At 34.6% G+C, this 17,889-nt stretch overlaps 1 protein-coding gene across 1 annotated transcript; it reads left to right on the forward strand.

The window, feature by feature from the left end:
• The first annotated feature begins 5,935 nt into the window (after positions 1-5,935).
• LOC130591054 (uncharacterized) lies at positions 5,936-8,300 on the forward strand. The gene is made up of 3 exons (XM_057393949.1): positions 5,936-6,259; positions 6,530-6,776; positions 7,465-8,300. The coding sequence occupies exons 1-3, from the start codon at positions 5,936-5,938 to the stop codon at positions 8,298-8,300; spliced, it is 1,407 nt and encodes a 468-aa protein (XP_057249932.1).
• Positions 8,301-17,889: the final 9,589 nt, after the last annotated feature.

The following is a 17,889-nucleotide window of genomic DNA, read 5'->3' on the forward strand; positions in this document are numbered from 1 at the left end:
TCAAGTTCTTGGTCGTCCATGACTTGACAGCTTACAATGCCATACTTAGACGGGCAATCCTGAATTACCAATGTGGGTAAGGGTGTATAATCTACCCTTTAATAGTCAACTTAACATCTTAAATGTGAAGAAAGTTGGGAACAAGATCGGCACTTTTTTGAAAATGGATAGTAGTGGATCAACAAGCATTGATAAATCAATTCGGCCTAAGGTATTAATAGATGTTCGAAAACCTTTAACGAAGAAGGTTAAACTGAAGATGAGAGGAGCCATGGAAGATTATTATGAGGTAAAGTATGAAAAACTCCCCCTATTTTGTTTCTCATGTGGCAAGTTAGCTAGGGCATGGGGTTAAACATTGCGACGAGTGTAGGAGGAGTGGAGGACGAGATTCATGATTTGCAGTTTGGTATGTGGCTTGAAACCTCATCATGGAAGGCCTTTAGGAGTGAGAAAGACATGGAAGGAGAGAATATATCCCCGAGCTGCGCAAAAGCTCTTTTTATCACAAAGCCGAAAAATCGGACGAAGCCTGTGCAGGAGGAACGGGTAATTGATTTGATGCATAAGTTGAAAAGTGTGGACTTGTAGGAGACTGGAAGATTGACCTTTGGAGGAAAATACTTTGCAAGAAAATAAGGAGACTATTGTGGATACTAAAACAAAGCAGGAGCATGTGCAGAGAGGGGAAGAAACATCTGAAATTGATAAAGATGATAATGCAACGATATAACTTCAAAACCTCCCGGAGACTTGTGTTTCAAGCTGCTTTCTAATGGAAAGGAGTGATGGAGGTAAGCCTAAAAGCAACAAAAACCAAGCAAGAAAAAGTGGAGTAGGGTTGTTAGAGAAAATGTGAGTATATAGGAAGAAAGCTTCCTAGCTGCAGGCTCGAATAGAACGGAGCGGGACCATATAGGTGAGAACAGGTGCACTATGGATCTTGAGTTTGCAGGGAGCAATAAGAATGAAATAGTCGAGGCGAATACTCTTGAAGTGGCGGGCCCCACAATGGGCTCTTGGGAACAATGAGTCACATCTTATCTTGGAATGGCAGAGGTTTTGGGATGGCCTTTGTGGTAAATGAGTTAGGACGCTTGGTAATTATGGAACATCTCCATGTAGTTCTTTTATGTGAAACTCGATTGAAACATGGCGAGATGGAGAGGGTTATAGTTAAGCTGAATTTCCCGAACATGATTGTGGTGGCCGCTTTTGAAGGTGATGGAAGGAAAAGAAGCGGGAGACTAGCATTGTTATGACAAGATTCACAAGATGTTTTCACAAAATCATTTCCTTCCAATCACATAGACTTGATAGTTACACATGAAGTTCATGGAGCTTGGAGATTCACAGGCCTATATGGGTTTCCGAAGGAGGAAATAAACATAAAACTAGTACTCTTTTGGAAAGGTTAGTGGAGGGTAACACAGTGTTGTGGCTGTGGGAGGGGGATTTAACTTGATGCTAGTTGTGAGTGAGAAACAAGGTGGTCGAGAATTTATTACTCATAATGAAAATATCCTTTGAAGAGCGGTGGAGGTGTGCAATTTCTATGATATGGGCTATGTTAGGTATGACTACATATGGACTAACAATAGAGGAGGGGAGCATAACCTTCAAGAAAGGCTTGATCACTTCTTTGCCACTCAAGAATGGGAGGACATTTTTCCGGGATCCTATGTCTCTCATCTTATTAAGAGAAAATCTGATCATTTGCCTATTCTCTTGTGTTTGGAGGAAGAAAAAACGTCCATCAATTCGAGGAGATGTGGTTATGAGATGATGTGTGCTATGATGCTGTTACAAGTAAATGGGAAGCAGGATGTGACATTCATTTGAATTTGCTCCGCACAAATCATAAATAATCATCATGGAGTACGTAAAAACAATTTTTTGGAGATTTCGCTTGTGAAATGAGAGATTGTACAATACAAATGCAACGCCTTATGAGAGAAGCTCGGTTAGCAGAAAATATAGGAAAAATGCGGGCTCATGAGGATAAAATGGATGAACTGAAGGAGAGAGAAGAAATTTTCTAGAGGCAACAAAGTCGGCGAGATTAATTAAAATGCAGAGACAAAAATATTTTTTCATGCCCAGGCGAATTAGAAGAAGAGTTGGAAACATTGCATTTATTAAAAATGAGGTATGGTAGATTTTTGATGAACAAGAGCAAGTACAAGGAGTCTTCACGGACCACTTTGAGACGCTTTTTTAATCTGGAACGCAGACAGATCTATTGGAGGTGGTCGAAAAATTCAAGCTAGCCTTGAGGGGGGGGGGGGGGGGGGGAGGGGGAGGGGGAGGGAGGGGGGAGGGGAGGGGAGGGGGAGGGGGGAGGGGGGAGAATGTAACAATGTTCGCTGCTCCATTCTCGAGGAGAAAGGTTAGGGAAGCTCTTGAACAAATGCACCCTACAAAAATTTCATATATATGTTTAGGAGGACGTACGCTCTTATAACATATATATGTCATTTATTGAGTTCGTAGGTGCTATTTTAACAAAGTAGTTAGCTACTCTTTATTAAAGTGTTACTACCCCTTTAAGTGGAGTATAAGCTTGTGTGGTTATGTCTCTTTAAATTGGTTTGACTATCAATTTACGAACTTTTGCCTTTTCGTTTCTTTTCTAAAAATATTAATGTATGATCGTTTTTTAATTTATAATTTTACGTAAATATTTATTTATGCTCCTTTTGCAAAATTACCTATAGCTTATCGTGCAAATATTTTTACCTCAAACTTTCTACTTGTCTTTGGTTCTTTTACATTTTATAAATGATGGTTGTTACCATACCTCTTCACTATACAAATATTTTTGGTCTTCCAAAATAAAATGCATATTATTTGAGTTATCAAATTTCATACCCGCACGTGGTCTAGCTCTTAAACTAAGATCCATTGATTTTTGTTTTTCTTAGTGTTCTTTAACTAGAGTATTTTCTTTTTATCTCTTGGTTGTTTGAAGTTTCGAGAACAAAACTCTTTTAAAGGGAGTGATTGTAACACCATGAAATTTTCTCATAATTTTCGCGTTTATTTTTTCCCTTAGTGGGTCTCTTTTCACTAAAAATCGAGTATTTTATTCTAAAAATAATTATATTGTATAAGTTATATTTTGTCAACATGTTAAAAAAATATATTTATATAGTATATGTTATTATTATGTTTATTTGAATTATTATTTATCCTTAAGGTCGTTAAATATACGTGTTAAGGTTACATTTATATTCTATCGCCTCCGTTTAAGTAGCGAGAGGGTCAAAATGTTACACGATTAATGTTGGCAGAATTTTTATGAAATGATATGAGGGATTTTCAGAGTTTTGAAGGGTTTATAACCCCCTCATAATCATTCTTAGTACTCACAAAAAATGCCATCAGTTATGCTTGGTTTCTTCCCTTTTTTTAATTCTCATATATGAGGCAATAAACTGACATGAGTGGTGCTCATTTCTTGCAAACTTTTCGACCTCCTTGAGTGAGAAAAAGATTGACTATTTCCTTCATCGTCTTCCACCGTTGTTGCTCAACAAGAATCACCATTTTTATTTACCCATTTGTCACATACAACTCATGATATATCTTCACTCTTACCTTGGGATTGCTAAGCTCTTGTTGGGTTGCTAGGAGGTGATCACTTGGAGGATGAACCGGCACACGACGAAGGGAACTAGACGACTTTGGCTTCACCCCTCCAGTTAGCCCATGTAACTAATGGCGATTCGAGTACGATTAGGGTTTGTTTAGTATTTATCTAGGTTTAATACTTAAGTTGGATTATTTTTCATTTTAGGATTTTGGGTGGGAATAATTTCATGTTATATGCTTGTTCCATGAGTTTTTATGAAATGTGTGAGTATATAATTGCTTGGAGAACTTGTGAATTTTGTTGTCTTATTGGAGAATTTGTTATGAGCCTTATTTATATGTTTTGGTATCATTGTTTTAGAATGTTTTATATTGAATGTGTTTGCTAGTTAACTCTTACCTTGTGATAAATTTCTGTTGTTGTGGACATGACATGGTGGCTGTCAATCTACGTTTGATCTTGAAATGTTATACTGAACATGGTTTATGAGAGAGTGATGAAGTCAGATTGTGTAATAGTATGGTGTTTCGACTGTATTGGAGATTCAGTGCACGAAATGTTAGCTTCCTGGGATGGCAGCAACTTGTTGCTCATATTTCTAACGCGTTTTACGTTGTTGCTTTGTGGTAATTCATGTGAGGAGTATGGTATTTGGTTAGCGGACTTTTTAAATCATGATCAGGTGGCATTATCAATTATGGGCATGTAGTGATAAGGTTTAAGATTTCTTGTTGTAAGTATTTTCTTCATAGCTTGCTTAGTATGATCTCCACGTTGGTCTGCTAGTGTTATTTTCATTTTTCTTCTTTTCTGTTTTTGCTTCATATGTATTATATGGATTATATGTGAAGTATTATTATTCGTTTATGACTTTGTTTATCTTGTTGTAACTTGTAAGAGTATATATATAAATGATAAATTTGTGGTTCATTTAAGTTTATGATAATATTAGTTATTTTATGATAGTTTGTATTTGTAATTAAATCAAGGGTCAACAATGTTGTACATTTATAAATCAATATCTAAGTTATCCATGTTACAGTACTTGAAGGAGAATAATATTGTCTTTAGTACGGTTTCGCCAAGAGTTATGTATCGGGGGTATTATAACTAACATTGTACTTAACCTTGTACCCAAACCCAGACAACGAGAGTGTAGTAGTTGGAGCATTTGATCATTTTTGTGTTGGTGTATAATTATGTTTTAAGAAAGGTTTATTCTTTTTAGTTGGGTAAATTTTTTTTATTAGTATTATTATTAATACTTTGAGAAGAATAAATATCGTTGAATTGAGACTATTGGATTGCAATCTTAGTTTCTGCTGATTTTGGGTGTAAGGCCTGAAGTGCATCCTTATTATTTATATTTGATGAATAAATGATGAATAAATTATAGTATTTGTTTGTAGAAATGTTTTTGAGATTAAGATATCTGGTGGGATAGATGTAGTCCCCGGTGAAGAACATGTCAACCACCTAGCAATTGCGATTTAGGGGTATTACCTGGGTTAATTGTTGTCGTCGGACAGGTTGGGAAGTACTGAGCTGGGTACCAACCTGCATCGGGAGTTTGTCCATTCTTAAACATATGCAGTAGCGAACGTAATCCCATAGGCTGTATGGAAATTTCAAAATGACAAACCTTAGGAAGTATGTTGCAATCCATTGGCGTTATGCTCTTTCTCTAAACCTATTATATAATTTGGTTTAATTATTTTGGAGGCTTATGCTATAGATCTTGTACACTTATCCTAAGTTCATTATTGTTGTTTTACTTTATTCAAGCATGCTAAACTGTTAGTTGTTGTTTGGCTATTATTTGGTTCAGTTTGATGTTTTATGTTGATTGAGACTTATTTATTAATGTTTGATAACTCCTATGTGGATCTAATTGAGCTTGGGGTGTTGTTAGTTACTCCCCACTGATTGTGGATATCTGTTGTATATGTTTGCAGTTTATGTTACGTTGATGGGAATCTTCTTTGGTTTTGGACTCGGGTTGAGATGTGAGCATTAAAATGTTTAGGCCTAGAATTTTTGTTAGTTTAAGAGTTGTTTTTTTTTTCTCATTTGGATATTAATCTAATTAATTTAATTATTCATACTATTTATTTATGTTGATTTTATCACTTAGTTATTCAAATGCATTTCTTGTAGTAGTGATATTCCCATAAGATGATGTTTCCGCCATCGTCTTATAATATTTTTTATTATTTCTTCCTTTTCCACTTTGAAATTCTGGGGTGATACCGTTTGTAACACCCAAATCCATATGGAATGTAGAAGAAATCAATATATATGTTACTCCAGGCTTTCAAGCTTTTCTCTCAGTCATCAGGCATGTGTGTGAATGAGAAGAAATCAGATTTCTACACTGCAAATTTAGAAGGACCAGTAATTCAGAGAATCAAAGAGGTGTCTGGATTTAATCATAGTAGGTTGCCCTTCAAGTATCTTGGGGTTCCCATATGTGCTAGAAGAATTGGGGTTACTGAGTGTGAAAATCTTCTAGCTAAGATGTGTGCAAGGATCAAGATATGGAGCAGTAGGAATATCTCATATGCAAGAAGAGTCCAGCTGGTCAATTCTGTGCTGTTGAGTATTCACATATACTGGGCTCAAGTGTTTATGTTGCCTAACAATGTACTGAAAGACATAGAGAAGGTATGCAGAGCATGTCTATGGTCTGGATCATATTTCAGTGTAGCATCAGGGAACATCAAATGGGAGCAAGTGTGTACTCCAAAGTCAGCAGGTGGACTTGGATTCAGAAGAATCATGGAATGGAACATAGTAGCACTAGCTAAATATGTGTGGGCTATTGCAACAAAGCAACACAACCTGTAGATTAAGTGGGTGCATGCAGTGTATGTCAAAAATGAGGGGTGGTGGAGGTATACTCCTCCTAAGAATAGCTCTTGGTATTGGAAACAGTTATACAGTGTCAAAGAGGCTATGAAGGTTCACTACTCTGTAACTGAAATGCAAAATATGTCTCAGCTGAAAGTGAAAGAGGTGTATAACAAAATCATAGGGGAAAAAGAGATGGTATACTGGGATAAAATGATACGGAACAGATTGGAAGTTCCAAAGCATAGAATCATAAGTTGGCTAGCTATTCAAGAGAGGCTTAAGACAACAGACAGATTAAGCCAAATGGGTGTCACATCTGATACTCAATGTAAATTCTGTTGTGCCTATATTGAGAGTCATCAACACTTGTTCTTTCGGTGTTTATATGTAAGGAGGATACTGAACTATGTCCTTGAGTGGCTAGGAGTCAAAAGTAATCAAGATCTATTAGCTAAAATGATACCGCTCCTGAATAGAAGAAGTACCAAGTCTTGAGTACAGAAGCAGATCCAAGCAGCAGTGATTATAGCTATTGTCTACTATGTATGGTGGGCAAGGAATGAGGTTCATTGGAATATGGTGATGGGAGACCAGAGAAAGTATATAGAATGATTCGAGAATGTATAGTCATGAGAATTTCTAGCATCCTGCCTAAGAAGATATCTAGTAAAGACATTACTTGGTGGGAAAATGTAAAGCACAAATCTGTGTATAGTGTGTATAGCTTATAGCTAAGTTGGTGTGGCTAACCTTGTCAACAATGTCAAGAGAAGGAAAATTGAAAATGACAAAAGAGCATATAGATCTTATGCTATGTTCTTTATGAACAATGGTAAAATATACTTCAAAGGAGCAAAACTTATTCCACAACATGACTCCCCCTCTCAATTCGAAGTTTTTTTGGATTCTATGGGGATTGCGCATCATGCCGAAATGGAAAATTTTCCTCTGGAAATTATTCCACAACGGGTTAGCCACAGCTGCTAACCTTTCATACCGTGGTCTGGCCATTTCAGATAGGTGTCCAAGCTGCAACTTGGAACCTGAGACAAGCCAACACATCTTCCGATTTTGCTCTCTAGCTACTGCTGCTTGGCAAACTAGCAAACTATGTATTATTTCCAACGCTACTCCCCTTGTGGCCTTTAAAGATTGGCTCATTGCATGGATACACTATTTCTACCAGCAGGATGGATATAACGGTCTTCGTCTTCTCGAGTTTGTGGCTATTTTATGGGCTATTTGGCAGGGTCGAAATAACAAGGTTTTCAACGAGACAATACCTGATCTGGCTTTACTTCGCTCATTCCAGGATAATGGCATTCAGCAGCACTTCACTTTTACGGCTAATCCTATTCCTCGGCCTAGCTCTTTGCATGGGGCTCCAGGTCCTCCTGGTTTCCTTTTTGCACATTTTGGGTCAGCTTTCTGCGGGGTACCACAGTTACATTTACAAGTGGATGGTTCCTGGAAGAAATCTTCTATTCTTGCTGGTATTGCCTGGATTGCGGATCATGTTACCACTCAAGCTACAGAAGGACAAGGAGGCTGCATTTATGCTGAGTCACCACTGGTTGCTGAAGCACAGGCTTGTCTGGGGGCCTTGATTTGGGCTCAAGCTCGAGGTTATTGCCAAATTTTGATCTATACCGATTCTGAAGTACTGGTCCGGAGTTTACTTCATCAAGACACACAACCTATCTCGATTGCATGGACTCTCAACGACATTCGCTCCCTTGGACATCAACTCCAATGGTGTCGAATTATAAAAGCTAATCGTCAACATGTTCAGAGGGCGCATGAACTGGCCAATCATGTTCGCCTAGAACATATACCTATGGTCACTCTGTAGTTGGTTTTGTTTGTTTTGTTTGTTCTTGTAAGTTTTACCGATGTCCAAAAAAAAAAAAAAAAAAAAGGAGCAAAACTATTATCGTTTAGGTAAGTACACTTTATGTTATAATTGTTTGGAAAAATGGATCAGAATACCCCCAACTTTGGGCGGTCCGCTTTTATTACCCCCAACTTTGGATTATTTTTAAATACCCCCAACTTTGGGGGTGGTCTGCCAAAAATACTCCTTTTACCTGCTTTCACCGGAAGAACTGGTAAATTCTTGCACGTGCTTTACTTGTGAACCATTTTTGCCTTGTTAATTCACAACCTGCTCATCTCTCTCCTCATCTCTCCTCATCTCTTTCTTCCTTCTTCAATGGCTTCCAAAGTTCCAACACCACTATTTGGGGAATCATCATTTCTGAAGGAGAATAAAAAAACACAGTTTCAACATGACAAATTTGCTACTCATTACTGCTTTGTTGAGAGCGGGAATCATCAGAAATAAAAAGGGTATCTTCAGATTCAAGTTGGGTTTTCTCTTTCTTCAATTTCTCCTCTTCATACTTCTTCAATCTTTCATCCCATTTCGCCTAAAATTCAAATGACCCAGATAAAATTAATAGAAATTTAACAAAATAAATCTCACCCAAAAAAGATTATTGAACAAAAAAGAGAAAAATGAAAGAAAAATATGAACCATGTAAAAATTTTCAGTACGATACATGACGTAAAACCCTAAAATACCCCAGCAATGGTGCCGGTGATAATACGAATATAACCCCATCTTTGCGAAGGAAGTGTGCTAATTTTTTTTCGAGTTTTGTTTGGTTTTGCTGCGGAAATTAGCAATGGTGAGTTGCTGGCAGCGAGTGAGGTGAGGGAGATGGTGGAGTTGGTGTTGCTCGATGGTTGCGAAGTTGAAAATCTGGTGATGATGGCTGAAGGTGCACAAGGCTGCGTGGTGAACTGATGGTGGTGGAGGTGAGAAGGTGAGGTTAAAATTGGTGGGAGGAGGGTTGGGGTGTGGGAAGGGTACGGTGGTAGGGGGCTGCTGGGGGTAAGGGTGGGGTGTGGGATGGGTGGTAGGGGGCTGCCGGGGCCCGGGGGTAGGGAATGGGGTGTGGGAAAGGCGGTAGTGGCCAGTGGGAAGGTGGCAGTGGGTGGCAATGGGTGGTAGTGGGGGTGAGGGAAGGGTGGGAGTAGAAATTGAAAATAAAAAATAAAAAAAAATTACCTTGCTAACAGGTTACAAGTCATCTGGGTGTATTTTTGGTGGACCACCCCCAAAGTTGGGGGTATTTAAAAATAATTCAGAGTTGGGGGTATTAAAAGCGGACCGCCCAAAGTTGGGGGTATTCTGATCCATTTTTCCTAATTGTTTCGAGTGTAATGTAAAAAACTAGACCATTCGTAATGGATGGCTCTATGATATTCTTTGATTTTAAACTGGCTATCCAGTTTTTGTAGGTGGGTAACTAATACTAGTAATAATGAAAGTATATATATAAAGGTAGTCAAATAATATGAATAATTACAAGGTGCAACATGAATACTAATGACCTTTAGATCTAAAGGTATGACTTTCTATCTCCCACATGGAAGATCAAGGTTAAAATCATGGTGGAAGCGAATTTCAATGTTGTATGTGTGGAGGGCTGGAGCTTGTTGCACCTCAGGGAGCATAATCTTGTGTAGACAGCTCAAAAGATAATTCTTCTTACTAAGGGGTTCTCGAAAGGGTAAAAAAAAAACAATGTGGAATGTGAATTGCACCAAAAAAGAAACAATATGGGATGTGGGAGTAGGGTGAGTAAAGTCATTTTCTGTCCAAAGTATTCTTTCTTGTGTCGTAGTCCTTTAAAAGGAATATGCAATTTATATTTTTTTCTCTCATTAGAGTTTGCAAACAAACCAAAAAAAAAAAAAAAAAAAAAAAAAAAAAAGCTGAAGGTGAGGATTAGATTTTTGTCTTATATCCTCTGCGTTGAAAACTTGGGAGGTTTAAAATAATTTTTAAGACAATCTCTAGTTTTTGGATATACAAACTTATTTTCTAGCAGAACATTGTCCTTCCCCTCAAGTTTTTTTTTTTTGAGGTGTACTTTTCTTCTTTAGTCTAGCTTGCCATTCATTACCATCGTTTGTATTATACTTCAAATATTATGGGGTGTTGTAATTAGAGTTTTGGAGCAAAAAGAGAGATTTGGGTCACTTTTAGAGTTTTGACTAGTCAAAAACTCTAACATGGGTGTTTCGTGAAAGAGCGTTTTAGAGTGTTTTGGAATAAAAACTTTAAAGGATTAGGTAGAAATATGTGTAATGACATTTTTGCCTCTAATAATAAATAATACACATATATATTAACATGTCTATAAATATTATTTTACACAAACAAATGACAATAAGCTTTAAGCAATCAATTAATTTTTTACCAAACACATTTATAAACTCTATTTGCCAAATAGGGCCACATATATTTGAATTTTTCATATGGCTTGTTAACTTGTTTTCAAACACTAACTAGTTAGTAAGCCCGAGCTATGCCCTTGGTAAGAAAAAAATTCATTTATTGATATAATACTTTATAATAATAACACTAAATACAACATAGCCTAGTGATTAAGACTTTAGTATATGTACTTGAGGTCTCGGGATCAAATTTTATATTATGCAATTTCTTAATTTTTTTTATTGTACATGGATTACATGAACTAAAACTTCCTAGGGAGAGCGCCACGTGTTACAGTTTCTTGTTTATGCACGTCTTTTAATATATTTGTATAGATGTGGATAGGGTCTACAACGTTACCATTTGTATGTTATCCTTATTTTTAGAGGGAATCAAATTACAGATGAAATGATATATTACTTTTTCATTTTTCTCGCTTTCCTTGCTATAGTTGTTGCTAATTTAGTTCAGTATGATCATAAGATTGTACAACGGGGTAAATTATTACAGTGAAAAGTTACTTGCGGGCACAAACAATTTGATATAGTTTATGTAGATCGTACTTCCTTTAAAGAATCGTTATGATATTAATACAATTATATAATGATGATTGTAATCACTAATCACCGACAAGGTTATCTAATTCAAGACTTTGGGTTATACTCCCTCCGTCCCAAAATATAGTTCCCATTTCCATTTTGGATGTCCCAAAATATAGTTCCCATTTTCATATTTAGTTCCACATTTTTCCGTAATTTGTCTAAAAAAACCGTGTACGTCCCATCATTTATTTGCTTCTTGAAATTTGTTTTTTCCTTTGTTTATTCAACCAAAATGTTACAATTAATGCTCTTTTACCAATTATTCTCCATTCTCTCTCCTAAAATCATCTTTTCCCATACAACATTTATTTAAATAAACAAAAAATCATTATTATCCCTCTTATATTCTACTTGCATAAATTACCGTGAAAAAAGGGAAATGGGAACTATATTTTGGGACGGAGGGAGTATAAACTAATCTTAGATGCACGTTATGCGTGCAAAACCGCTATCAAAATTAATTTAATTGCCGAATTTCATCTGTTTATTCATTGAAAAATTATACAAATTTTTTCTAAAGAAGAACATATTCATAGTCCAACAGTGTAATAATGTATACAATTAGCAATGTAGTTTATTTCTTCAAAATTTTCACATGCAAATGTGAAGGTCGATTAAAATACATCATTATTTTTTACATGAACGTAATTCTAATATATAGTAATTTATAATCCTCATGAATACGTATGTTAATAACTTCATTTCTATATATTTTTTTTGGGGAATATTTCAATAATTATTTATTATAAAATCACTCCATCTAGTTTTACTCGTCAGTTGGTTAAAAAAACAAACCAACAGTAGTGACATTAAAGAAAAACCAAGAGATAAGTTTGATGTTGAGCAAAATGGTAACAAAAAACTAGACCATCCTTGACGAATGGCTATTAAATAAATTATCTAAGTTCAACATGATTCAAATTCAATTTGTATAGCTACCCACCTATAGTAGATGGGTAACTAATCATGACAGTATTCGTTAATATAAAGTTAGATGTTACAACTAAAAACTCTGATGTGGGACTTTAATTACGTAGTATTATATATTACCTCCCTTTCCTTATTAGAGATCGGAAACTAACAGAAAAAAGGGAGCGAAAGAAGGTTGACCGAAAGGCTTTGAATTTTGGTCATCTATCTTTCTCTTTTGTTCTTGTTGAAGATGGCACTGTGCACCATTGAGGAAGCTACATAATTTTATTTTTGGGTATTCTCTCTTTCTTCTTTATTTTTATTCATTATCATCGTTTTTATTTCTAACGAGCACTAGTCATGTGGATATGGTCTTGGGGTGTTATCATTCGTATCTTACCCTTATGTTTAGAGGGAATCCAATTACAGTCACAGATAGAATGGTTGCTTTATTTAGGTCTCTATGTTTACTCTTTATGCGCATAGATTTTAGATCTTTCATGTGGCATCTTGTTTCCTTGCAATAATGGTTTGTATCTTATCGATTGATTTATCTTTTGATTGAAGTCGGAAGAAAAGGTCAGGATTCATGAACAATCTTGAAGATATACTTTATCATGTCATTTGTTGCATTTCTTCTTGATTGTGCACTGAAGAGCAAAGCCCTATTGCAGGTACCCATTACCTGATATAAAGTATGAATTAGCGATAGCTGTAGGAAAAACAGTCATTTGACAACTTTGTACCATTGTTGTAATGCTCGTTCATCCTTTCTGCTTATGTGATACCAAAAATGGTCATAAATTACCTTTTTAAAAAAATTACCTTATATTTCGTTTATTTTGCAAAACTACCTTATCAGGAGCTTCTCTATGTTCAAACTCATAAATAATGGGAAAAGCATCAGATTTAATTTTGCATCCAAAAAGACTTTATTTTCAAGCATAAAAGAGGCAAATTTGGTGCAATTATGCTAGCAAATCACGTAACTCTAAGTCAGTTGTACACAATTTGCCCTGAAACCAAAAAATTGAAGGGATTCGGAGGGAATAGTTAACCATGGTTAGGAAATTCAAATTTTTATAGTGCTTTTTAAATTTTTTTTTCCACTTATAAAGTAGTTTTCTACAATAAACGTGATATAAGATAGTTTTTTATATATTTTTAAAAAATGTGCCTCTATAAGCTAGATACTGACAATTTTACCTATGTGGTATGAACAAGGAAGTTCGGATCCTCTAGAGTTTTAGTAAAACTCTACAAGGTAGAGTTATATGAAGAACAAGGCTATTGTATTCGAGGATATCAAATATAGTTGTGGCCTGGTGTAATGGTTGATCACGCTAGTTCCTTTTTCCTTGGTAATTTCTGTTGTACTTTTCTAGGTCTGCTTACTGATGGTAGGAAAGACCACAACATTTTATCGAATTCGTAACTAACAGAATATTGAAGGTACTTATGTAATTAGTTGTAAACCATATATATATATATATATATACTAAATTTTTTTTTGCCCGGATGATGCTCCGAGTAAGTTACAATAAACAAATATGTTATTATTTTTAAATTTCATAATTCGGGGATGACAAACGCTGTTAACTTTGTGCCACCGTCGCCTAAAACTTGTAATATTTGCAATTCTTTGTCGTTTGCCATCATCTCATATATAGTCTCGCTTGCCTTTAACATAGTCATTTGTCTACTGCTCTTGACGTTGACGACAAAAGCTGGGGTAATACCTGGGTTAATTGTTGTCGTCAGAGAGGTTGGGAAGTACTGAGCTCGATACCAACCTGCATCGAGAGTTTGGTCATTCTTAGACACATGCAGTAGGGAATGTAAGTCCATATGCTGTATGGAGATTTCGATCTGACAAAGCTTAGGATGTAGGTTGCGATCCATTGGCATTATGCTCTTTCTCAAAACATATTATATAATTTGGTTTAATTGTTTTGGAGGCATATGCTATGGATCTTGTACGCTTATCCTAAGTTCATTATTGTTGTTTTACTTTATTCAAGCATGCTAAACTGTTGGTTGTTGTTTGGCTGTTATTTGGTTCAGTTTGATGTTTTACGTTGATCGAGACTTATTTATTAATGCTTGATAACTCCTAAGTAGATCCTAATTGAGTTGGGAGTGTTGTTAGTTATTACCCACTGATTGTGGATATTTGTTGTATATTTTTGCAGCTTATGTTACGTTGATGGGAATCTTCTTTGGTTTTGGCTCGGGTTGAGATGTGAGCATTAAAAAGTTTAGGCCTAGAATTTTTGTTAGTTTAAGAGTTGTTTTTTCTCTCTTTTGGATATTAATCTAATTAATTTAATTATTCATACTATTTATTTATGTTGATTTTACAGATTTTTCACCATATACCCCGACAATTTTTTTTATTCACCATATACCCTCGATGTTTTCAAAATTCAGCATATACCCCTCAATTTCTTAATAATTCACCATGTAACCTTAATGATTTACGATTATCATCTTTTTTGATCATTAACCCCTTATTCTGTTACAAAATCACAGTTAACCCCTATTTGAGTCGTTAGCCATAATTGAACACCATTAAAACACAACAAATGGCCCATTTTAGCTGATTTCCACCATAACTCTCTTGCTTCTTCTTTGGCCTTATGTGTTGTTTCAATGCTACTTTATTAGGTTAAATGAGTGAAATAGGGATGAAATAAGGTTTAGTAATGGAATCAAGGCTTAATGATTAAAAAAACTGATAATCGTTTATCATTAAGTGTACATAGTGAATTATCAAGAAATTGAGGGAAATACGGTGAATTTTGAAAACATCGAGGGTATATGATGAATAAAAAAAAATTGTCGAGGGTATATACTGAAAAATCCGTTGATTTTATCAGTTAGTTATTCAAATGCATTCTCGTAGTAGTGATATTCCTAGAAGATGATGTTTCCGCGACCGTCCTATAATATTAATATTATTATTATTATTATTATTATTATTATTATTATTATTATTATTATTATTATTATTATTATTATTATTATTATTATTATTATTATTATTATTATTATTCTTTCTTTTCCACATTAAAATTCTAGGGTGATACTGTTTGTAACACCCAAACCCATACGGAGTGGAGTCTATCATCATTCGTCACCAATGCGCATCCAGGACCAACAACTATCCTTTAGATTATTTGGTTCAGGTTGATGCTTTATGTTGATTGAGACTTATTTATTAGTGCTTGATAACTCCTATGTGGATCCTAATTGAGGTGGGAGTGTTGTTAGTTTCTCCCCACTGATTGTGGATATTTGTTGTATATTTTTGCAATTTATGTTACGTTGATGAGAATCTTCTTTGGTTTTGGGCTCTGTTTGAGATGTGAGCATTAAAATATTTAGGCCTAGAATTTTTCGTTAGTTTAAGAGTATTTTTTTTCTCTTTTGGATATTAATCTAATTATACTATTTATTTATGTTGATCTTATCACTTAGTTATTCAAAAGCATTTCTTGTAGTAGTGTTATTTCCAGAAGACGATGTTTCCGCCATCGTCCTCACACATGCACACCCTAAGAAAGTAACTAACGAATGAGCTCTCTAAAAGAAAGATGCATCTTGTTGAAATGAGTAACCTGTTAGACCCCTTTAAAGCAATCATGAGGGTATTACATTATTTACCAACGTGCATTTGAAGTCTTCAAAAATATTATCTTTAAATGATATTTCCCCCAAAAAAGACCAATTGGTATTACTCCTCCGTTTCCTAAAGATCTTCCCACTTACTGTTCCTACAAATACCAAGGAAAATCAAGTTGTGGGGCATGGTGTGAGTAAAGTAGGAGAGAGAAAGGGGTTAAGATAAATAAACAAATAAAAAGGGTTAAAGTAGGAGAGAGAAAGGGAGTGAAATTGAATTAATAATGTAATGGTGGACCATATGATAGTGACATGAGAGGGTAAATAGGGAAATTTGTTTTGCCAAATAAGGAATAAAGCAAAAGAGGGAAGATCTTTGGGAAACACCCTTAAATGGAAAGAGGGAAGATCTTTAGGAAACGGAGAGAGTATAGTGTATGTGGTTAGTGCTTTAGCATATCAAATAAGAGATTAGAGGTTTGATTCTTGAAACACACAAGTTTATTGTTTAATTTCATTTGATTGTGTATAAGAAGGAAGAGTACATGTGTCAGCACAACATATGTTTGTCTTGGATTATATATATGTTTAACTTTAATTTATTGTCTCATGTAGCTCCTGACTTCAAAATTATTGAAAAAACTAATCCATTTTTAAAGTTCAAAAATTATTGAAAAAAACTAATCCATTTTTAACAAATGGCTAGAAGACAATTTCTTTTAAATAGCTACACACCTTTTGTAGGTGGGCAATTAATTATAAGAATATTCAAATACATGAAGTTATGAGTTACAAAAGGAAACTCAATGTGGGACTTAATGAATATCTTTATTATATAAGGGAAGGAAGGAGCAACGGTGTCCTCTTTTGAAATGCCTATTTTGCCCCTTTCCCTTTCTAAATTACAAAAGAAATGTCAAAATCAAAATCGACACTCAAAGAAAACTACCGAAAATTAATTTACAACACTACTCACAATCACTCACAAATCACTTAAAGAAGATACTTTACAAATCACTCATACAATTGCGAAAATCACGTTATAAAAATCACGCAAATCACTCAAATAATCAGAAACTTTATTATAACTTAAAATTAACATACAAACTAAAACTAATAACCTAGAACGTCAATACATACAAAAACATTTAAAAAATTTACTTAAAAATCACTATTCTCAACAACCATTCACAATTTATGGTGGGTCATGATAAAATATAGAGGTGTCTTTGTAGTGATATCAGAATTTAGAAGTTAGACAAGGAAAAAAATTATTTACTTTTTTATAATGAAACTTTTACATTTATTTGGACCTATCTTTTTCAATTATATAACAACGATCAATTATCAAGGTAAAAAGGTTTATATAAAATATCATTTGAGAATTAAAATACAACATATTCTACTAGATTTTTTTTGCAACGCGATGCGTGCTTGAATATTTTTCGAAACAGAAACTCGATTTTCTTCGGCATAAGAGTCAAAATATGAACATTAGACATACGAAGTATTATTGTTTTTAGTTGCAAAATTTGATTGGTTTAGTTTCTGTCACTTAACTCTCTCGACATTTTTTTTTTTTACTTTTCAAAGTTAAATTCTATGAGCAAAATTGAAATTTTATCGAATTTTATTTATAATTTTTAATATTATAATTTTTTAGTGATTTTTGAATTAAGTACAATACTTCATAAATTGTAAAGAAAGTGGACACTTTGATTTCAAGTCAATTTTTTCATAGGTTGTAGTTAGTAAGTGAGTTTTTAAAGTTTTTGTAAAGTAAATGAGTTTGCATAACGTAAATTATGCAATTTTATGATTTTAGTTGACTTGTGAGTGATTGTTTATAATATATTTTTGATATTTTTGTTTGAAGCCCTTTGATTTGTAATAAATTTGTAATTTAGAATGGGAAGGGGGTAACATAGTCTCTTATTCGGGAAACCAATAGCTCCCTATTCCCTTATATAATAGAGATATATTGTACTTTAATTCTTGAATGATATTTTCATAAA

This window comes from Beta vulgaris, chromosome 4, assembly GCF_026745355.1.
Source record: "Beta vulgaris subsp. vulgaris cultivar EL10 chromosome 4, EL10.2, whole genome shotgun sequence".
NCBI classification, from domain to species: Eukaryota; Viridiplantae; Streptophyta; class Magnoliopsida; order Caryophyllales; family Amaranthaceae; genus Beta; species Beta vulgaris.